This window comes from Lagopus muta, chromosome 34 (assembly GCF_023343835.1).
Source record: "Lagopus muta isolate bLagMut1 chromosome 34, bLagMut1 primary, whole genome shotgun sequence".
NCBI classification, from domain to species: Eukaryota; Metazoa; Chordata; class Aves; order Galliformes; family Phasianidae; genus Lagopus; species Lagopus muta.
In genome coordinates, this window is record NC_064466.1 from 239655 (window position 1) to 263183 (window position 23529).

General features: G+C 57.0%; 1 protein-coding gene and 1 long non-coding RNA gene across 2 annotated transcripts in view; both read right to left on the reverse strand.

The window, feature by feature from the left end:
* The window catches only part of LOC125686310 (proto-oncogene vav-like), a gene marked incomplete at its 5' end in the record, with an annotated part of 38547 nt that overhangs the window by 9119 nt on the left and 5899 nt on the right, over positions 1–23529 (reverse strand). Inside the window, 11 exon segments of the mRNA XM_048930090.1 lie at positions 3804–3940; positions 4487–4532; positions 4629–4651; positions 4900–4988; positions 5909–6010; positions 6122–6231; positions 13494–13626; positions 20203–20288; positions 22220–22306; positions 22899–22949; positions 22951–22968. Coding sequence (XP_048786047.1) covers positions 3804–3940; positions 4487–4532; positions 4629–4651; positions 4900–4988; positions 5909–6010; positions 6122–6231; positions 13494–13626; positions 20203–20288; positions 22220–22306; positions 22899–22949; positions 22951–22968 — 882 coding nt within the window.
* Positions 8820–13476, reverse strand: LOC125686312 (uncharacterized). Its single transcript, XR_007373736.1, has 3 exons — positions 12884–13476; positions 12436–12492; positions 8820–9338 (listed from the first exon to the last, which is right to left on the reverse strand). It is a non-coding gene; the product is annotated as an uncharacterized LOC125686312 (long non-coding RNA).

The window sequence follows — 23529 nt, forward strand, 5'->3', positions numbered from 1 at the left end:
CACTATTAGTGGTTATAGGGGATTTGTCCCCACTATAGGATCCATCCTGACACAGCCATGGAGACCCACCTTCATCATGTCCATAAGGGATCTGCCCCAAAAGTGAGGGTCCATCCCTACAATGATTATAGGGGATCCATCCCCACTATGGGGTCCATCCTGACACAGCCATGGAGACCCATCTGGCCATAAAGGATCTGCCCCCATAATGGAGATCCATCCCTACAGTGGTTATAGGGGATCCGTCCCCACTATGGGGTCCATCCTGACACAGCCGTGCAGACCCATCTGGCCATATAGGATTTGCCCCATGATGGAGATCCATCCCTACAATGGTTATAGGGGATCTGGCCCCTCTATAGGATCCATTCTGACACAGCCATGGAGACCCACCTTCATCATGGCCATAAAGGATCTGTCCCAATAGTGAGGGTCCATCCCTACAATGCTTATAGGGGATTTGTCCCCTCTATAGGATCCATCCTGACACAGCCATGGAGACCCACCTTCATCATGGCCATAAAGGATCTGCCCCCACGATGGAGATCCATCCCTACAATGGTTATAGGGGATCCGTCCCCATTATGGGGTCTGTCCTGACACAGCCAGGGAGACCCATCTGGCCATAAAGGATTTGGCCCCATGATGGAGATCCATCCCTACAATGGTTATAGGGGATTTGTCCCCACTATCAGTGGTTATAGGGGATTTGTCCCCACTTTGGGGTCCATCCTGACACAGCCATGGAGACCCACCTTCATCATGGCCATAAAGGATCTGCCCCCATGATGGAGATCCATCCCTACAATGGTTATAGGGGATTTGTCCCCATTATGGGGTCTGACCTGACGTGTCCATTAAGACCCACCTTCATCATGGCCATAAAGGATCTGCCCCCACATTGAGGGCCTGTCCCTACAATGGTTATAGGGGATCCATCCCCACTTTGGGGTCTGTCCTGACACAACCACAGAGACCCACCTTCGTCATGGCCATAAAGGATCTGCCCCCACGATGGAGATCCATCCCTACAATGGTCATAGGGGATTTGTCCCCACTATGGGATCCATCCCGACAAGGTTGTGGAGACCCATCTGGCCATAAAGGATCTGCCCCACGATGGAGATCCATCCCTACAGTGGTTATAGGGGATCCGTCCCCACTATCAGTGGTTATAGGGGATCTGTCCCCACTATGGGGTCCATCCTAATGTGGCCATGGAGACCCACCTTCATCATGGCCATAAAGGATCTGCCCCAAAAGTGAGGGTCCATCCCTACAATGGTTATAGGGGATCCGTCCCCTCTATAGGATCCATCCTGACACAGCCATGGAGACCCACCTTCATCATGGCCATAAAGGATCTGTCCCCACAATGGAGATCCATCCCTACAATGGTTATAGGGGATTTGTCCCCATTATGGGGTCTGACCTGACGTGTCCATTAAGACCCACCTTCATCATGGCCATAAAGGATCTGCCCCCATGATGGAGATCCATCCCTACAATGCTTATAGGGGATCCGTCCCCATTATGGGGTCTGACCTGACGTGTCCATTAAGACCCACCTTCATCATGGCCATAAGGGATCAGCCCCCACACTGAAGGCCTGTCCCTACAATGGTTATAGGGGATTTGTCCCCACTATGGGGTCTGTCCTGACACAACCACAGAGACCCACCTTCATCATGGCCATAAAGGATCTGCCCCCACAATGGAGATCCATCCCTACAATGGTCATAGGGGATTTGTCCCCACTATCAGTGGTTATAGGGGATTTGTCCCCACTATGGGATCCATCCCAACACAGCCATGGAGACCCACCTTCATCATGGCCATAAAGGATCTGCCCCCACGATGGAGATCCATCCCTACAATGGTTATAGGGGATTTGTCCCCACTATGGGGTCCATCCTGACGCGGCCGTGGGGACCCATCTGGCCATATAGGATTTGCCCCATGATGGAGATCCATCCCTACAGTGGTTATAGGGGATCTGGCCCCTGTATAGGATCCATTCTGACACAGCCATGGAGACCCACCTTCATCATGGCCATAAAGGATCTGTCCCAAAAGTGGGGGTCCATCCCTACAATGGTTATAGGGGATCTACCCCCACTATGGGGTCCATCCCAACACAGCCATAGGGACCCATCTGGCCATAAAGGATCTGCCCCACGATGGAGATCCATCCCTACAATGCTTATAGGGGATTCATCCCCACTATAGGATCCATCCTGACACAGCCATGGAGACCCACCTTCATCATGGCCATAAAGGATCTGCCCCAATAGTGAGGGTCCATCCCTACAATGGTTATAAGGGATCTGTCCCCACTATGGGGTCCAACCTGAAGTGGCCATGGAGACCCACCTTCGTCATGGCCATAAAAGATCTGCCCCCATAGTGAGGGTCCATCCCTACAATGGTTATAGGGGATCCATCCCCACTATGGGATCCATCCTGACACAACCACAGAGACCCACCTTCATCATGGCCATAAAGGATCTGCCCCCACAATGGAGATCCATCCCTACAATGGTCATAGGGGATTTGTCCCCACTATCAGTGGTTATAGGGGATTTGTCCCCACTATGGGGTCTGTCCTGACACGGCCATGGAGACCCACCTTCAACATGGCCATAAAGGATCTGCCCCCACATTGAAGGCCTGTCCCTACAACGGTCATAGGGGATCCATCCCCACTTTGGGGTCCATCCTGACACAACACAGAGACCCACCTTCATCATGGCCATAAAGGATCTGTCCCAGTAGTGAGGGTCCATCCCTACAGTGGTTATAGGGGATCTGTCCCCACTATGGGATCCATCCCAACAAGGTTGTGGAGACCCATCTGGCCATAAAGGATCTGCCCCCACGATGGAGATCCATGCCTACAATGGTTATAGGGGATTTGTCCCCACTATGGGGTCCATCCTGACCTGTCCATTAAGACCCACCTTCATCATGGCCATATAGGATCTGTCCTAGTAGTGAGAGTCCATCCCTACAATGGTTATAGGGGATCCGTCCCCACTATTAGTGGTTATAGGGGATTTGTCCCCACTATAGGATCCATCCTGACACAGCCATGGAGACCCACCTTCATCATGTCCATAAGGGATCTGCCCCAAAAGTGAGGGTCCATCCCTACAATGATTATAGGGGATCCATCCCCACTATGGGGTCCATCCTGACACAGCCATGGAGACCCATCTGGCCATAAAGGATCTGCCCCCATAATGGAGATCCATCCCTACAGTGGTTATAGGGGATCTGTCCCCACTATGGGGTCCATCCTGACACAGCCGTGCAGACCCATCTGGCCATATAGGATTTGCCCCACGATGGAGATCCATCCCTACAGTGGTTATAGGGGATCTGGCCCCTCTATAGGATCCATCCTGACACAGCCATGGAGACCCACCTTCATCATGGCCATAAAGGATCTGTCCCAATAGTGAGGCTCCATCCCTACAATGGTTATAGGGGATCCATCCCCACTATGGGATCCATCCTGACACAGCCGTGGGGACCCATCTGGCCATAAAGGATCTGCCCCCACGATGGGGATCCATCCCTTCAATGCTTATAGGGGATTTGTCCCCACTATGGGGTCCAACCTGACGCGGCCGTGGGGATCTATCCCTACGATGGCCATAGGGCTCCTGTCCCCATTTTGGGGTCCATCCTGTCCCAACCTGGTGGGATCAGTCCCCATAGCCGTGACCCCCCCCCCCATGGAAGACCCCCCCTCCCGCCCCCCACGCCGTCGCCCCTCGCCACCCCCGCTGACCCCCCACCTGCCACCACAGCTGCTCCGCCTCCGCCACCGTTGCCTCCACGACGTCCCCAGGGCTGAGACGTAGGGCAGGACCCACATTTCCCGGCGGTGGGGGCACCCCGCTGTAGTGCTGGTTCGCCTCCATCTTGGGCAACCCTATAGGAAGGAGGAGACGTGATATGGGGCGCTGCGAAGCCACAGACCCCCCCAAAACACCCTGACCCATCGACCCGAGCCCCCCAGCTGGTTCGCCTCCATCTTGGGCAACCCTATAGGAAGGAGGAGACGTGATATGGGGCGCTGCGAAGCCACGGGACCCCCAAAACGCCCTGACCCATCGACCCGAGCCCCCCAGCTGGTTCGCCTCCATCTTGGGCAACCCTATAGGAAGGAGGAGATGTGATATGGGGCGCTGCGAAGCCACGGACCCCCCAAAACGCCCTGACCCATCGACCCGAGCCCCCCAGCTGGTTTGCCTCCATCTTGGGCAACCCTATAGGAAGGAGGAGACGTGATATGGGGCACTGCGAAGCCACGGGGCCCCCAAAACGCCTGCACCCATCGACCCGAGCCCCCCAGCTGGTTCGCCTCCATCTTGGGCAACCCTATAGGAAGGAGGAGACGTGATATGGGGTGCTGCGAAGCCACGGACCCCCCAAAACGCTTGGACCCATCGACCCGTGCCCCCCAAGCTGTGCTCACCCAGGTCTGCAGCCTTGTTCTCATGAGCCGGGCGCTGGGATTTCATCTGGGGGACCAACAGAACCCCATTGAGACCCAAGGAGGCGACGGCACCGCCGGCACCTCCCGAATTCGGTGCCTTTTTCACCCGTTTCGCCCTTACCTTCCTGTTGCCAGAGCTCGGATCTGAGGCGGAAGAGGAACGGCTCGTTAGTTGGGGGGCCAATTAACACCCACCCCAATTAATTCCTTATGCTACTTCTATTCCTTTTGGGGCTGGCGGCCCTCCTCAGCGGATTCCACAACTCCTGGGGGCATCACTCACCCCATAGCACCCCATCCCCCGCCCCACTCCCCTCCGTTCCCCACCCCATAGCACCCCAACCCCCCGCCCCACATCAACCCGCTCCCCCAAACCCCACAACTCATCTCACCGGCTCCGCAGGTCCCCATCCTCCCCAAACATTCCTTGTGCGCAGGAGCCCGGCACCGGTTGCAGCGGTAGCCCTGGTAGAACGTCCCTCTGTGGGGGGGGACAGTTTGGGGTCAGTGGGGTGCAGGGGGGGATGTGGGGGCGCCGTCGGCAAAGGGGGGCGACCCTCGGATTCTATGGGACTCAACCCATTCTTGACTTTTACCCCGTCAACTTTGCCCTCACCCCAATCCTGAACTCCCCAAACTTCACTCCAATGCCTGACCCCCGTCCCCAATATTCACCCCAAATCTTGACTATCCCGAAATACCCTCCGATCTTTAACCCCCTTCCCAACTTCACCCCAATCCTGAACCCATCCAAAGTCCTCCCCAATCCTAACCCTCCCCTAATCTTCAATCCCTGACCCCCAATTTCACCCCAATCCTAAACCCACCCAACCTTCACCCTAATCTTTGAGCCCCCCAAACTCCACCCCAATCCTAAACCCACCCAACCTTCACCCTAATCTTTGAGCCCCCCAAACTTCACCCCAATCCTAAACCCACCCAACCTTCACCCCCAAATCCACCCCAATCCTAACTGTCCCCCAATCTTCAATCCCTGACCCCCCAAATCCACCCCAATCCTAAACCCACCCAACCTGCACCCCAATCTTTGAGCCCCCCCAATTTCACCCCAATCCTAAACCCACCCAACCTTCACCCCAATCTTTCAGCCCCCCCAAATCCACCCCAATCCTAACTGTCCCCCAATCTTCAATCCCTGACCCCCAATTTCACCCCAATCCTTGAGCCCCCCCCAAACTCCACCCCAGTCCTTGACCCACCCAACCTTCACCCCAATCCTTGACCCCCCAAACTCCACCCCAATCCTTGACCCACCCAGACCCCAAACTACCCCAATCCTTGACCCCTGATGACCTCACCCCCCACCTCTGGCACCTTCCCCTTCCCCCCACGCCCCCCCAGCCCCCCCCAGTCCCCCCCCCCCCCCCACTGCCCCCCTACCTCAGCAGCATCTGGCAGGCCCTACAGGACGTGGTGTCCTCAAAGGAGAACATCTGGAAGTCGTGTCCATCCGCCAGGGCGTGCTCTGGGAAGATGTTGGACCTGGCCAAGGATGAGGGGGGGTCCTAAGGGGGGCAACTCGACCCCCATAGGGGCACCCAACCCCTCAGTGGGGCGCATCCCATCCGGTCCCAATGTTGTGAGGTCACCTACAGGGCCATCTCAAACTGCTCCAGCCATTTCTTCTTCAGCTCGCGTGTCTTGAAGAAGAGCTCGTAGCCCTGCAGCCCGGCCGTGTTGATGAGCAGGAAGGTGTGGGACCACTGTGGGTAAAGGGGGGGGGGGTCAGCAGGGACCAGGCGTGGGGGGTGGCCACCGAGTTTCAATGGGGCCACCAAGAGTTGGGCAGCTGGTGACACCGGACTTCCATGGGGCCACCAGGAATGGGGAGATTGGGGCCATCAGATCGGGACTTTTGGGGCCACCAAGGACCATGACACTTGGGGCCAACAAATCTGGACGTTTGGGGCCACCAAATCTGGACGTTTGGGGCCACCAAATCTTGACATTTGGGGCCACCAGTCCCCAGTGGGGCCACCAAGGAGCTGTGGGATTGACATCATCGGATCTGAACACTTGTGGCCACCTGACTTCCATGGGGCCACCAAGGATCTGGGTGCTTGGGGACACCAGATCTGGACACTTGGGGCCACCAAGGACCCTGACACTTGGGGCCACTAAATCAGGACACTTGAGGCCACCAGATTTCAATGAAGCCACCAAAAGCTGGTTGCTTGGGGCCACCAGACTTCAATGGGGGCATCAGGAACAAGAAGCTTGGAGCCACCAGATCTGGAAGTTTGTGGCCACCAAAGACCCTGATACTTGGGGCCACCAAATCTGGACGTTTAGGGCCACCGGTCCCCAGTGGGGCCACCAAGGAGCTGTGGGATTGACATCATTGGATCTGAACACTTGTGGCCAACTGACTCCAATGGGGCCACCAAGGAATCTGGGTGCTTGGGGACACCAAATCTGGACGCTTGGGGCCACCGAGGACCACGACACTTGGGGACACCAAATCTGGACATTTGTGGTCACCAAATCTGGACATTTGGGGCCACCGGTCCCCAGTGGGGCCACCAAGGAGCTGTGGGATTGAGGTCACCAGATCTGGACATTTGTGGCCAACAAGGATCTGAACACTTGTGGCCACCTGACTCCAATGGGGCCACCAAGGAATCTGGGTGCTTGGGGCCACCAAATCTGGACACTTGGGGCCACCAAGGACCCCAACACTTGGGGCCACTGAATCAGGACACTTGAGGCCACCAGATTTCAATGAAGCCACCAAAAGTCTGGGTGCTTGGGGCCACCAGACTTCAATGGGGGCATCAGGAACAAGGAGCTTGGAGCCACCAGGTCTGGACACTTGGGGCCACCAAAGACCTGACACTTGGGGCCAACAAATCTTGACATCTGGGGCCACCAGTCCCCAGTGGGGCCACCAAGGAGCTGTAGGATTGAAGTCACAGGATCTGAACACTTGTGTCCACCTGACTTCCATGGGGCCACCAAGGAATCTGGGTGCTTGGGGCCACCAGATCTGGACACTTGGGGCCACCAAAGACCCTGATACTTGGGGCCAACAAATCTGGACATTTGGGGCCACCAGTCCCCAATGGGGCCACCAAGGAGCTGTGGGATTGAGGTCACCAGATCTGGACATTTGTGGCCAACAAGGATCTGAACACTTGGAGCCACCTGACTCCAATGGAGCCACCAAGAAATCTGGGTGCTTGGGGACACCAAATCTGGACACTTGGGGCCACCAAGGACCCCAACACTTGGGGCCACTGAATCAGGACACTTGAGGCCACCAGATTTCAATGAAGCCACCAAGAACTGGGTGTTTGGGGCCACCAGATATGGACATTCGTGGCCACCAGACTTCAGTGGGGCCACCAAGGATCTGGGTGCTTGGGGCCACCAAATCTGGACACTTGGGGCCACCAAGGACCCCAACACTTGGGGCCACTAAATCAGGACACTTGAGGCCACCAGATTTCAATGAAGCCACCAAAAGTCTGGGTGCTTGGGGCCACCAGACTTCAAAGGGGACATCAGGAACAAGGAGCTTGGAGCCACCAGATCTGGAAGTTTGTGGCCACCAAAGACCCTGATACTTGGGGCCACCAAATCTGGACATTTGGGGCCACCGGTCCCCAGTGGGGCCACCAAGGAGCTGTGGGATTGACATCATTGGATCTGAACACTTGTGGCCAACTGACTCCAATGGGGCCACCAAGGAATCTGGGTGCTTGGGGACACCAAATCTGGACGCTTGGGGCCACCGAGGACCACGACACTTGGGGACACCAAATCTGGACATTTGTGGTCACCAAATCTGGACATTTGGGGCCACCGGTCCCCAGTGGGGCCACCAAGGAGCTGTGGGATTGAGGTCACCAGATCTGGACATTTGTGGCCAACAAGGATCTGAACACTTGTGGCCACCTGACTCCAATGGGGCCACCAAGGAATCTGGGTGCTTGGGGCCACCAAATCTGGACACTTGGGGCCACCAAGGACCCCAACACTTGGGGCCACTGAATCAGGACACTTGAGGCCACCAGATTTCAATGAAGCCACCAAAAGTCTGGGTGCTTGGGGCCACCAGACTTCAATGGGGGCATCAGGAACAAGGAGCTTGGAGCCACCAGGTCTGGACACTTGGGGCCACCAAAGACCTGACACTTGGGGCCAACAAATCTTGACATCTGGGGCCACCAGTCCCCAGTGGGGCCACCAAGGAGCTGTAGGATTGAAGTCACAGGATCTGAACACTTGTGTCCACCTGACTTCCATGGGGCCACCAAGGAATCTGGGTGCTTGGGGCCACCAGATCTGGACACTTGGGGCCACCAAAGACCCTGATACTTGGGGCCAACAAATCTGGACATTTGGGGCCACCAGTCCCCAATGGGGCCACCAAGGAGCTGTGGGATTGAGGTCACCAGATCTGGACATTTGTGGCCAACAAGGAACTGGACACTTGAGGCCACCTGACTCCAATGGGGCCACCAAGGAATCTGGGTGCTTGGGGACACCAGATCTGGACACTTGGGGCCACCAAGGACCCCGGCACTTGGGGCCACTGAATCAGGACACTTGAGGCCACCAGATTTCAATGAAGCCACCAAAAGCTGGGTGCTTGGGGCCACCAGACTTCAAAGGGGCCATCAGGAACAAGGAGCTTGGAGCCACCAGATCTGGACACTTGGGGCCACCAAAGACCCTGATACTTGGGGCCAACAAATCTGGACATTTGGGGCCACCGGTCCCCAGTGGGGCCACCAAGGAGCTGTGGGATTGAAGTCACCAGATCTGGACATTTGTGGCCAACAAGGATCTGAACACTTGGAGCCACCTGACTCCAATGGAGCCACCAAGAAATCTGGGTGCTTGGGGACACCAAATCTGGACACTTGGGGCCACCAAGGACCCCAACACTTGGGGCCACTGAATCAGGACACTTGAGGCCACCAGATTTCAATGAAGCCACCAAGAACTGGGTGTTTGGGGCCACCAGATATGGACATTCGTGGCCACCAGACTTCAGTGGGGCCACCAAGGATCTGGGTGCTTGGGGCCACCAAATCTGGACACTTGGGGCCACCAAGGACCCCAACACTTGGGGCCACTAAATCAGGACACTTGAGGCCACCAGATTTCAATGAAGCCACCAAAAGTCTGGGTGCTTGGGGCCACCAGACTTCAAAGGGGACATCAGGAACAAGGAGCTTGGAGCCACCAGATCTGGAAGTTTGTGGCCACCAAAGACCCTGATACTTGGGGCCACCAAATCTGGACATTTGGGGCCACCGGTCCCCAGTGGGGCCACCAAGGAGCTGTGGGATTGAAGTCACAGGATCTGAACACTTGTGGCCACCTGACTTCAATGGGACCACCAAGGAATCTGAGTGCTTGGGGCCACCAGATCTGGACACTTGGGGCCACCAGATTTCAATGAAGCCACCAAGAGCTGCCTGCTTGGGGCCACCAGACTTCAATGGGGACATCAGGAACAAGGAGCTTGGAGCCACCAGATCTGGACACTTGGGGCCACCAAAGACCCTGATACTTGGGGCCACCAAATCTGGACGTTTAGGGCCACCAGTCCCCAGTGGGGCCACCAAGGAGCTGTGGGATTGAAGTCACCAGATCTGGACATTTGTGGCCACCTGACTCCAATGGGGCCACCAAGGATCTGGGTGCTTGGAGCCACCAGATCTGGACATTTGGGACCACCAAAGACCCTGACACTTGGGGACACCAAATCTGGACATTTGGGGCCACCGGTCCCCAGTGGGGCCACCAAGGAGCTGTGGGATTGAGGTCACCAGATCTGGACATTTGTGGCCAACAAGGATCTGAACACTTGGAGCCACCAGACTTCAATGGGGCCACCAAGGAATCTGGGTGCTTGGGGACACCAGATCTGGACATTTGGGGCCACCAAGGACCCCAACACTTGGGGCCACTAAATCAGGACACTTGAGGCCACCAGATTTCAATGAAGCCACCAAAAGTCTGGGTGCTTGGGGCCACCAGACTTCAAAGGGGCCTTCAGGAACAAGGAGCTTGGAGCCACCAGATCTGGACACTTGGGGCCACCAAAGACCCTGATACTTGGGGCCACCAAATCTTGACATTTGTGGTCACCAAATCTGGACATTTGGGGCCACCGGTCCCCAGTGGGGCCACCAAGGAGCTGTGGGATTGAAGTCACCAGATCTGGACATTTGTGGCCAACAAGGATCTGAACACTTGGAGCCACCAGACTTCAATGGGGCCACCAAGGAATCTGGGTGCTTGGGGCCACCAAATCTGGACACTTGGGGCCACCAAGGACCCTGATACTTGGGGCCACCAAATCTGGACATTTGGGGCCACCAGTCCCCAGTGGGGCCACCAAGGAGCTGTAGGATTGAAATCACCAGATCTGGACATTTGTGGCCACCTGACTCCAATGGGGCCACCAAGGATCTGGGTGCTTGGGGACACCAGATCTGGACACTTGGGGCCACCAAAGACCCTGATACTTGGGGCCACCATATTTGGACATTTGGGGCCACCGGTCCCCAGTGGGGCCACCAAGGAGCTGTGGGATTGAGGTCACCAGATCTGGACATTTGTGGCCAACAAGGATCTGGACACTTGGAGCCACTGGCTCCAATGGAGCCACCAAGGAATCTGGGTGCTTGGGGACACCAGATCTGGACACTTGGGGCCACCAAGGACCCCAACACTTGGGGCCACTGAATCAGGACACTTGAGGCCACCAGATTTCAATGAAGCCACCAAGAGCTGCCTGCTTGGGGCCACCAGACTTCAATGGGGCCATCAGGAACAAGGAGCTTGGAGCCACCAGATCTGGACACTTGGAGCCACCAAAGACCCTGATACTTGGGGCCACCAAATCTGGACATTTGGGGCCACCAGTCCCCAGTGGGGCCACCAAGGAGCTGTGGGATTGAGGTCACCAGATCTGGACATTTGTGGCCAACAAGGATCTGAACACTTGAGGCCACCAGATTTCAATGAAGCCACCAAGGAATCTGGGTGCTTGGGGCCACCAAATCTGGACACTTGGGGCCACCAAGGACCCTGATACTTGGGGCCACCAAATCTGGACATTTGGGGCCACCAGTCCCCAGTGGGGCCACCAAGGAGCTGTAGGATTGAAATCACCAGATCTGGACACTTGGGGCCACCAAATCTGGACATCTGTGGTCACCAAATCTTGACATTTGGGGCCACCAGTCCCCAGTGGGGCCACCAAGGAGCTGTGGGATTGAAATCACCAGATCTGGACATTTGTGGCCACCTGACTCCAATGGGGCCACCAAGGATCTGGGTGCTTGGGGACACCAGACTTCAATGGGGACATCAGGAACAAGAAGCTTGGAGCCACCAGATCTGGACACTTGGGGCCACCAAATCTGGATGTTTGGGGCCACCGGTCCCCAGTGGGGCCATCAAGGAGCTGTGGGATTGAAGTCACCAGATCTGGACATTTGTGGCCAACAAGGATCTGAACACTTGGAGCCACCTGACTCCAATGGAGCCACCAAGGATCTGGGTGCTTGGGGACACCAGATCTGGACATTTGGGGCCACCAAGGACCTGACACTTGGGGCCAACAAATCTTGACATCTGGGGCCACCAGTCCCCAGTGGGGCCACCAAGGAGCTGTAGGATTGAAGTCACAGGATCTGAACACTTGTGTCCACCTGACTTCCATGGGGCCACCAAGGAATCTGGGTGCTTGGGGCCACCAGATCTGGACATTTGGGGCCACCAAGGACCCTGACACTTGGGGCCACCAAATCTGGACATTTGTGGTCACCAGATCTGGACGTTTGAGGCCACCAGTCCCCAATGGGGCCACCAAGGAGCTGTGGGATTGAAGTCACCAGATCTGGACATTTGTGGCCAACAAGGAACTGGACACTTGAGGCCACCTGACTCCAATGGGGCCACCAAGGATCTGGGTGCTTGGGGACACCAGATCTGGACACCTGGGGCCACCAAGGACCCCAACACTTGGGGCCACTAAATCAAGACACTTGAGGCCACCAGATTTCAATGAAGCCACCAAAAGTCTGGGTGCTTGGGGCCACCAGACTTCAATGGGGGCATCAGGAACAAGGAGCTTGGAGCCACCAGATCTGGAAGTTTGTGGCCACCAAAGACCCTGATACTTGGGGCCACCAAATCTGGACGTTTAGGGCCACCGGTCCCCAGTGGGGCCACCAAGGAGCTGTGGGATTGAAGTCACCAGATCTGGACATTTGTGGCCAACAAGGATCTGAACACTTGGAGCCACCAGACTTCAATGGGGCCACCAAGGAATCTGGGTGCTTGGGGACATCAAGGATCTGGACACTTGGGGCCACCAAATCTGGACACTTGGGGCCACCAAGGACCCCAACACTTGGGGCCACTAAATCAGGACACTTGAGGCCACCAGATTTCAATGAAGCCACCAAAAGCTGGGTGCTTGGGGCCACCAGACTTCAATGGGGCCATCAGGAACAAGGAGCTTGGAGCCACCAGATCTGGACAATTGGGGCCACCAAGGACCCTGATACTTGGGGCCACCAAATCTGGACGTTTAGGGCCACCGGTCCCCAGTGGGGCCACCAAGGAGCTGTGGGATTGAAGTCACAGGATCTGAACACTTGTGGCCACCTGACTTCAATGGGGCCACCAAGGAATCTGGGTGCTTGGGGACACCAGATCTGGACACTTGGGGCCACCAAGGACCCCGGCACTTGGGGCCACTGAATCAGGACACTTGAGGCCACCAGATTTCAATGAAGCCACCAAGAACTGGGTGTTTGGGGCCACCAGATATGGACATTTGTGGCCACCTGACTTCCATGGGGCCACCAAGGATCTGGGTGCTTGGGGCCACCAAATCTGGACACTTGGGGCCACCAAGGACCTGACACTTGGGGCCACTACATTTGGACACTTATGGCCCCCAATCCTGGCCACCACCTGGCTCTCACGGTACCTTCTTGCCATCCCTGGGCCCGAGGCCACTGTCCCTCAGTTGGTGGCTCTGTAGGTCCACGACATCCTTGGCCTCGTAAGCGTCCCCACGGCGCTTGCAGATGATCAGAGCCTTGTCCAGGAGGAACCCATACCTGGGGACAGTGACACTGATGGGTCCCCAAGGGCCACCCCACACCCCAGAGCATCCCTGGGATGTCGCTGTTGGTGTCCCTATGTCCCCATGGTGTCGTCACCATGTCCTTTATGGTGTCCCTATGGGTGTCCCCATGTCCCCATGGTGTCGTCACCATGTCCTTTATGGTGTCCCTGTTGGTGTCCCCATGGTGTTGTCACCATGTCCTTTATGGTGTCCCTATGGGTGTCCCCATGTCCCCTTGGTGTCGTCACCACGTCCTTTATGGTGTCCCTGTTGGTGTCCCCATATCCCCATGGTGTCGTCACCATGTCCTTTATGGTGTCCCCATGGGTGTCCCCATGTCCCCATGGTGTCGTCACCATGTCCTTTATAGTGTCCCTGTTGGTGTCCCCATGTCCCCATGGTGTCGTCACTATGTCCTTTATGGTGTCCCTATGGGTGTCCCCATGTCCCCTTGGTGTCGTCACCACGTCCTTTATGGTGTCCCTGTTGGTGTCCCCATATCCCCATGGTGTCGTCACCATGTCCTTTATGGTGTCCCCATGGGTGTCCCCATGTCCCCACGGTGTCGTCACCATGTCCTTTATGGTGTCCCTGTTGGTGTCCCCTTGTCCCCATGGTGTTGTCACTATGTCCTTTATGGTGTCCCTATGGGTGTCCCCATGTCCCCTTGGTGTCGTCACCACGTCCTTTATGGTGTCCCTGTTGGTGTCCCCATATCCCCATGGTGTCGTCACCATGTCCTTTATGGTGTCCCTGTTGGTGTCCCCATGTCCCCACGGTGTCGTCACCATGTCCTTTATGGTGTCCCTGTTGGTGTCCCCTTGTCCCCATGGTGTTGTCACCATGTCCTTTATGGTGTCCCTATGGGTGTCCCCATGTCCCCATGGTGTCGTCACCATGTCCTTTATGGTGTCCCTGTTGGTGTCCCCATCTCCCCATGGTGTTGTCACCATGTCCTTTATGGTGTCCCTGTTAATGTCCCCATGTCCCTGTGTTGTCAACACCATGTCCTTTATGGTGTCCCTATTGATGTCCCCATGTCCCCATGGTGTTGTCACCATGTCCTTTATGGTGTCCCTGTTGGTGTCCCCATGTCCCCATGGCGTTGTCACCACGTCCTTTATGGTGTCCCTGTTGGTGTCCCCATGTCCCCATGGCATTGTCACCATGTCCTTTATGGTCTCCCTGTTGGTGTCCCCATGTCCCCATGGTGTCGTCACCATGTCCTTTATGGTGTCCCTGTTGGTGTCCCCATGTCCCCATGGTGTCGTCACCATGTCCTTTATGGTGTCCCCATGGGTGTCCCCATGTCCCCATGGTGTTGTCACCATGTCCTTTATGGTGTCCCCATGGGTGTCCCCATGTCCCCGTGGTGTCGTCACCATGTCCTTTATGGTGTCCCCATGGGTGTCCCCATGTCCCCATGGTGTCGTCACCATGTCCTTTATGGTGTCCCCATGGGTGTCCCCATGTCCCCATGGTGTTGTCACCATGTCCTTTATGGTGTCCCTGTTGGTGTCCCCATCTCCCCTTGGTGTTGTCACCATGTCCTTTATGGTGTCCCCATGGGTGCCCCCATGTCCCCATGGCATTGTCACCATGTCCTTAATGGTGTCCCTGTTGGTGTCCCCATGGTGTTGTCACCATGTCCTTTATGGTGTCCCTATGGGTGTCCCCATGTCCCCATGGTGTTGTCACCATGTCCTTTATGGTGTCCCTGTTGGTGTCCCCATGTCCCCATGGTGTCGTCACCATGTCCTTTATGGTGTCCCTGTTGGTGTCCCCATGTCCCCATGGTGTTGTCACCATGTCCTTTATGGTGTCCCTATGGGTGTCCCCATGTCCCCATTGTGTTGTCACCATGTCCTTTATGGTGTCCCCATGGGTGTCCCCATGTCCCCATGGTGTTGTCACCATGTCCTTTATGGTGTCCCTGTTTGTGTCCCCATCTCCCCATGGTGTCGTCACCACGTCCTTTATGGTGTCCCTATGGGTGTCCCCATGTCCCCATGGCATTGTCACCATGTCCTTTGTGGTGTCCCCATGTCCCCATGGTGTTGTCACCATGTCCTTTATGGTGTCCCTGTTGGTGTCCCCATGTCCCCATGGTGTCGTCACCATGTCCTTTATGGTGTCCCCATGGGTGTCCCCATGTCCCCATTGTGTTGTCACCATGTCCTTTATGGTGTCCCTGTTGGTGTCCCCATGTCCCCATGGCATTGTCACCATGTCCTTTATGGTCTCCCTGTTGGTGTCCCCATGTCCCCATGGTGTCGTCACCATGTCCTTTATGGTGTCCCTGTTGGTGTCCCCATGTCCCCATGGTGTCGTCACCATGTCCTTTATGGTGTCCCCATGGGTGTCCCCATGTCCCCATGGTGTTGTCACCATGTCCTTTATGGTGTCCCCATGGGTGTCCCCATGTCCCCGTGGTGTCGTCACCATGTCCTTTATGGTGTCCCCATGGGTGTCCCCATGTCCCCATGGTGTCGTCACCATGTCCTTTATGGTGTCCCCATGGGTGTCCCCATGTCCCCATGGTGTTGTCACCATGTCCTTTATGGTGTCCCTGTTGGTGTCCCCATCTCCCCTTGGTGTTGTCACCATGTCCTTTATGGTGTCCCCATGGGTGTCCCCATGTCCCCATGGCATTGTCACCATGTCCTTAATGGTGTCCCTGTTGGTGTCCCCATGGTGTTGTCACCATGTCCTTTATGGTGTCCCTATGGGTGTCCCCATGTCCCCATGGTGTCATCACCATGTCCTTTATGGTGTCCCTGTTGGTGTCCCCATGTCCCCGTGGTGTCGTCACCATGTCCTTTATGGTGTCCCTATGGGTGTCCCCATCTCCCCTTGGTGTTGTCACCATGTCCTTTATGGTGTCCCTGTTGGTGTCCCCATGGTGTTGTCACCATGTCCTTTATGGTGTCCCTGTTGGTGTCCCCATGTCCCCATGGTGTCGTCACCATGTCCTTTATGGTGTCCCCATGGGTGTCCCCATCTCCCCATGGCATTGTCACCATGTCCTTTATGGTGTCCCTATGGGTGTCCCCATGTCCCCATGGCATTGTCACCATGTCCTTAATGGTGTCCCTGTTGGTGTCCCCATGGTGTTGTCACCATGTCCTTTATGGTGTCCCTATGGGTGTCCCCATGTCCCCATGGTGTCATCACCATGTCCTTTATGGTGTCCCTGTTGGTGTCCCCATGTCCCCGTGGTGTCGTCACCATGTCCTTTATGGTGTCCCTATGGGTGTCCCCATCTCCCCTTGGTGTTGTCACCATGTCCTTTATGGTGTCCCTATGGGTGTCCCCAGGTCCCCATGGCATTGTCACCATGTCCTTAATGGTGTCCCTGTTGGTGTCCCCATGGTGTTGTCACCATGTCCTTTATGGTGTCCCTATGGGTGTCCCCATGTCCCCATGGTGTCATCACCATGTCCTTTATGGTGTCCCTGTTGGTGTCCCCATGTCCCCATGGTGTCGTCACCATGTCCTTTATGGTGTCCCCATGGGTGTCCCCATGTCCCCATTGTGTTGTCACCATGTCCTTTATGGTGTCCCTGTTGGTGTCCCCGTGTCCCCATGGCATTGTCACCATGTCCTTTATGGTGTCCCTATGGGTGTCCCCATCTCCCCATGGCATTGTCACCATGTCCTTTATGGTGTCCCTATGGGTGTCCCCATGTCCCCATGGCATTGTCACCATGTCCTTTATGGTGTCCCTGTTGGTGTCCCCGTGTCCCCATGGTGTTGTCACCATGTCCTTTATGGTGTCCCTGTTGGTGTCCCCATGGTGTTGTCACCATGTCCTTTATGGTGTCCCTGTTGGTGTCCCCATGTCCCCATGGTGTCGTCACCATGTCCTTTATGGTGTCCCCATGGGTGTCCCCATGTCCCCTTGGTGTCGTCACCATGTCCTTTATGGTGTCCCTGTTGGTGTCCCCGTGTCCCCATGGCATTGTCACCATGTCCTTTATGGTGTCCCCATGGGTGTCCCCATGTCCCCATGGCATTGTCACCATGTCCTTTATGGTGTCCCCATGGGTGTCCCCATCTCCCCATGGCATTGTCACCATGTCCTTTATGGTGTCCCTGTTGGTGTCCCCGTGTCCCCATGGTGTCGTCACCATGTCCTTTATGGTGTCCCTGTTGGTGTCCCCATGTCCCCATGGTGTTGTCACCATGTCCTTTATGGTGTCCCTGTTGGTGTCCCCGTGTCCCCATGGTGTCGTCACCATGTCCTTTATGGTGTCCCTATGGGTGTCCCCATGTCCCCATGGTGTTGTCACCATGTCCTTTATGGTGTCCCTGTTGGTGTCCCCATGTCCCCTTGGTGTCGTCACCATGTCCTTTATGGTGTCCCTATGGGTGTCCCCATGTCCCCTTGGTGTCGTCATCATGTCCTTTATGGTGTCCCTGTTGGTGTCCCCATGTTCCCTTGTTGTTGTCACCATGTCCTTTGTGGTGTCCCTGTTGGTGTCCCCATGTCCCCATGGTGTTGTCACCATGTCCTTTATGGTGTCCCCATGGGTGTCCCCATGGTGTTGTCACCATGTCCTTTATGGTGTCCCCATGGGTGTCCCCATGGTGTTGTCACCATGTCCTTTATGGTGTCCCTGTTGGTGTCCCCATGTCCCCATGGTGTCATCACCATGTCCTTTATGGTGTCCCCATAGGTGTCCCCATGTCCCCTTGGTGTCGTCACCATGTCCTTTATGGTGTCCCTGTTGGTGTCCCCATGTCCCCATGGTGTCATCACCATGTCCTTTATGGTGTCCCCATAGGTGTCCCCATGTCCCCATGGTGTCATCACCACGTCCTTTATGGTGTCCCTGTTGGTGTCCCCATGTCCCCATGGTGTCGTCACCATGTCCTTTATGGTGTCCCTGTTGGTGTCCCCATGTCCCCATGGTGTTGTCACCATGTCCTTTATGGTGTCCCTGTTGGTGTCCCCATGTCCCCATGGTGTTGTCACCATGTCCTTTATGGTGTCCCTGTTGGTGTCCCCATGTCCCCATGGTGTTGTCACCATGTCCTTTATGGTGTCCCCATAGGTGTCCCCATCTCCCCATGGCATTGTCACCACGTCCTTTATGGTGTCCCTGTTGGTGTCCCCATGTCCCCATTGCATTGTCACCATGTCCTTTATGGTGTCCCTGTTGGTGTCCCCATGTCCCCATGGTGTCGTCACCATGTCCTTTATGGTGTCCCTGTTGGTGTCCCCATGTCCCCATGGTGTCGTCACCATGTCCTTTATGGTGTCCCTGTTGGTGTCCCCATGTCCCCATGGTGTTGTCACCATGTCCTTTATGGTGTCCCTGTTGGTGTCCCCATGTCCCCATGGTGTTGTCACCATGTCCTTTATGGTGTCCCCATAGGTGTCCGTCCCCATGTCCCCATGGTGTTGTCACCATGTCCTTTATGGTGTCCCCATGGGTGTCCCCATGTCCCCATGGTGTTGTCACCATGTCCTTTATGGTGTCCCCATGGGTGTCCCCATGTCCCCATGGTGTCATCACCATGTCCTTTATGGTGTCCCTGTTGGTGTCCCCATGTCCCTATGGCATTGTCACCACGTCCTTTATGGTGTCCCCATGGGTGTCCCCATGTCCCCATGGTGTCGTCACATGTCCTTTGTGGTGTCCCTGTTGGTGTCCCCATGTCCCCATTGCATTGTCACCATGTCCTTTATGGGTGTCCCCATGGGTGTCCCCATGTCCCCTTGGTGTCGTCACCATGTCCTTTATGGTGTCCCTATGGATGTCCCCATGTCCCCATGGTTTTGTCACCATGTCCTTTATGGTGTCCCTGTTGGTGTCCCCATGTCCCCTTGGTGTCGTCACCATGTCCTTTATGGTGTCCCCATGGGTGTCCCCATGTCCCCATGGTGTCGTCACCATGTCCTTTATGGTATCCTTATGGGTGTCCCCATGTCCCCTTGGTGTCGTCACCATGTCCTTTATGGTGTCCCTGTTGGTGTCCCCATGTCCCCATGGTGTCGTCCACCATGTCCTTTATGGTGTCCCTGTTGGTGTCCCCATGTCCCCTTGGGTGTCGTCACCATGACCTTATGGTGTCCCTGTTGGTGTCCCCATGTCCCCATGGCATTGTCACCATGTCCTTTATGGTATCCTTATGGGTGTCCCCCATGTCCCCATGGCATTGTCACCATGTCCTTTATGGTATCCTTATGGGTGTCCCCATGTCCCCATGGTGTTGTCACCATGTCCTTTATGGTGTCCCCATGGAGAGAGATCCCCATGTCCCCAGGGTCCTTCCATGATGTTCCTCCTGGTGTCCCCATACCCCTGTGCTGCTCCCCCCCTGATGTCCCCATGGATGTCCTCATGTCCCCACTGTGTTCCCCCTCACTGATGTCCCCACATCTGTCCCCACATCCCCATGATGCTCAATGACATTCCCACTGCTGTCCCCACGAATTTCCCCATCCCCCCACCCCACGGCATTCCCGATGACATTCCCACCGCCGTCCCCACGTCCCCGTGGTGTCCCCACGTTGTTCCTATCAGTGTCCCCATGTCCCCTCGCTGTCCCCCTGTCCCACCTGTCCGCCTTGGAGCGCTTCTCACTGCTGCACACCTTCAGCTCCCCATCGATTTTTGGGCGCCCGAACTGCGCCAAGGACTGGGGCTGCAGTGGACATCAATGGGATGAATTGGGGGGGGGGGGGGAGGGGACATCAATGGGATGAATTGGGGGGGGGAGGGGACATCAATGGGATGAATTGGGGTGGGGAGGGGAGGGGACATCAATGGGATGAATTGGGGGGGGGAGGGGACATCAATGGGATGAATTGGGGGGGGGGAGGGGACATCAATGGGATGAATTGGGGGGGGGAGGGGACATCAATGGGATGAATTGGGGGGGGGGAGGGGACATCAATGGGATGAATTGGGGGGAGGGAGGGGGGGGACATCAATGGGATGAATTGGGGGGGGGGGGGGACATCAATGGGATGAATTGGGGGGGGGGGGGAGGGGACATCAATGGGATGAATTGGGGGGGGGGGAGGGGGACATCAATGGGATGAATTGGGGGGGGGGGAGGGGACATCAATGGGATGAATTGGGGGGGGAGGGGACATCAATGGGATGAAATGGGGGGGGGGAGGGGACATCAATGGGATGAATTGGGGGGCGGGGGAGGGGACATCAATGGATGAATTGGGGGGGGCAGGGGAGGAGACATCAATGGGATGAATTGGGGGGGCGGGGAGGGGGACATCAATGGGATGAATTGGGGGGGGGGAGGGGGACATCAATGGGATGAAATGGGGGGGGGGGAGGGGACATCAATGGGATGAATGGGGGGGGGGAGGGGACATCAATGGGATGAATTGGGGGGGGGGGAGGGGACATCAATGGGATGAATTGGGGGGGGGGAGGGGACATTAATGGGATGAATTGGGGGGGGGGGAGGGGACATCAATGGGATGAATTGGGGAGGGGGGGGACATCAATGGGATGAATTGGGGGGGGGGGAGGGGGACATCAATGGGATGAATTGGGGGGGGGGAGGGGACATCAATGGAATGAATTGGGGGGGGGGGGAGGGGACATCAATGGGATGAATTGGGGGGGGGGAGGGGACATCAATGGGATGAATTGGGGAGGGGGGGGAGGGGACATCAATGGGGATGAATTGGGGGGGGGGGGGGACATCAATGGGATGAATTGGGGGGGGGGGGAGGGGACATCAATGGGATGAATTGGGGGGGGGGGGGAGGGGACATCAATGGGATGAAATGGGGGGGGGGGAGGGGACATCAATGGGATGAATTGGGGGGGGGGAGGGGACATCAATGGGATGAATTGGGGGGGGGAGGGGACATCAATGGGATGAATTGGGGAGGGGGGGGGAGGGGACATCAATGGGATGAATTGGGGGGGGGGAGGGGACATCAATGGGATGAATTGGGGGGGGTGGGGAGGGGGACATCAATGGGATGAATTGGGGGGGGGGGAGGGGACATCAATGGTATGAATTGGGGGGGGGGGAGGGGGGGGACATCAATGGGATGAATTGGGGGGGGGGGGAGGGGACATCAATGGGATGAATAGGGGGGGGGGGAGGGGACATCAATGGGATGAATTGGGGGGGGGGAGGGGACATCAATGGGATGAATTGGGGAGGGGGGGGAGGGGACATCAATGGGATGAATTGGGGGGGGGGGGACATCAATGGGATGAATTGGGGGGCGGGGGAGGGGACATCAATGGCATGAATTGGGGGGGGGGGAGGGGACATCAATGGGATGATTTGGGGGGTTGGGGGGGGACCATCAATGGGATGAATTGGGGGGGGGGGAGGGGACATCAATGGGATGAATTGGGGGCGGGGGGGGGGGGGGTGACAAAATAGGGGTCCCCAGGATTTGGGGGGGGGGACACTGTGGGCACCCAGAGTGATGGGGAAGGTCTGGGAGGTGTCAGGGAGTTTGGAGGTGCCATAATGAGGAGGGGGGGCTTTTTTTGGGGGGGGGGGGGGGGGAGTTGATGAATTGGTGTGGAGGGTGGTTTTATGGGGAGGGGGTTTGTTTTATTGGGGGTCGGGGGTCTCACCATGTTGTGGAGGCAGAGCTGGATGCTGGTGAGCTGCTTTAGGGTCTCGTTGTCCCGTTTGACCTCGTTGACGCACTGTGCCAGGTCCTGGGGGGGGGGGGGGGGCGGGGGGGGGCGAGGGGGGGGGGGGGAGGACAGCAGTCATGCAGCCCCCACCCCCATGGACCCCAATGATTTTCTCAGCAGACCCCCAAAGACCCTCCACCCCCCCGCCCCTGTGACACTCCCACATCCCCCATAACCTTTAGGGTGCCCCAAGACCCCCCCCACAGCCCCCATTCGACCCCCATTCACCCCTTCCCTCCCCCCAGACCCCCTAAAAGACCCCCTCCACCTCCCCCCCCCCGTATCTTCATAGGAGCCCCCCAAGACCCCTCCAAAGCCCCTCAGGATCCCTCAGCATCCCATCAGGATGCATTCAAGACCCCCCCCCCAAGACCACATGAGACCCCCCTCCCAGACGAGTTGCCCTCAGGACCCCTCAAGACCCCCCCCCAGAATTCCCCCAGATCCCCTCAGAACCCTCCAGAGCCCTCCCTCCCCCTCCCCCCCTCCGACCCCCCCCACGATGTCCCAGATGCCTCAGGACCCCCACAACGACCCCCCCCCATTCTTTGTCCCCAAAGACCCCCTCTTGGCTTCCAGGACCCCCCCCCCCCCCCCCCCCACGACCCCCCACCCTCATGGCATCCAGCGCCGCCCGCAGCCTCTCCCTCTCCGATGGATCCGGGGGTCAGCTTCACCAGCTCCTGTGGGGTGGGGGGTGGGGACCCACAGGTTGGAGGGGAGGGCACTTCTGTCCCCAGGGGACCCAGGTGACCCCAAGAGATCCAGGTGCCCCCCACCCCAAAAGGACCCAGGTGTCCCCCACCCCAAAAGGACCCACGTGTCCCCAAGCGGGCTCAGATGTCCCCTTCCATCTCCAAAGGGTTCAGGTGACCACAAAAGGACCCAGGTGACCCCAAAGGACCCAGGTGTCCCCCACCCCAAAAGGACCCACGTGTCCCCCCACCCCAAAAGGACCCAGGTGACCCCAAGAGATCCAGGTGCCCCCCCACCCCTAAAGGACCCACGTGTTCCTTTCTGTCCCCAGGGAACCCAGATGTCCCCTACACCCCTGAAAGGACCCAGGTGTCCCCCACCCCAAAAGGACCCAGGTGACCCCAAAGGACCCAGGTGTCCCCCACCCCATAAGGACCCAGGTGTCCCCTTCTGTCCCTATGGAACCCAGATGTCCTCTACACTCCTAAAAGGACCAGGTGCCCCCCACCCCAAAAGGACCCAGATGTACCCAAAAGACCTGGGTGTCC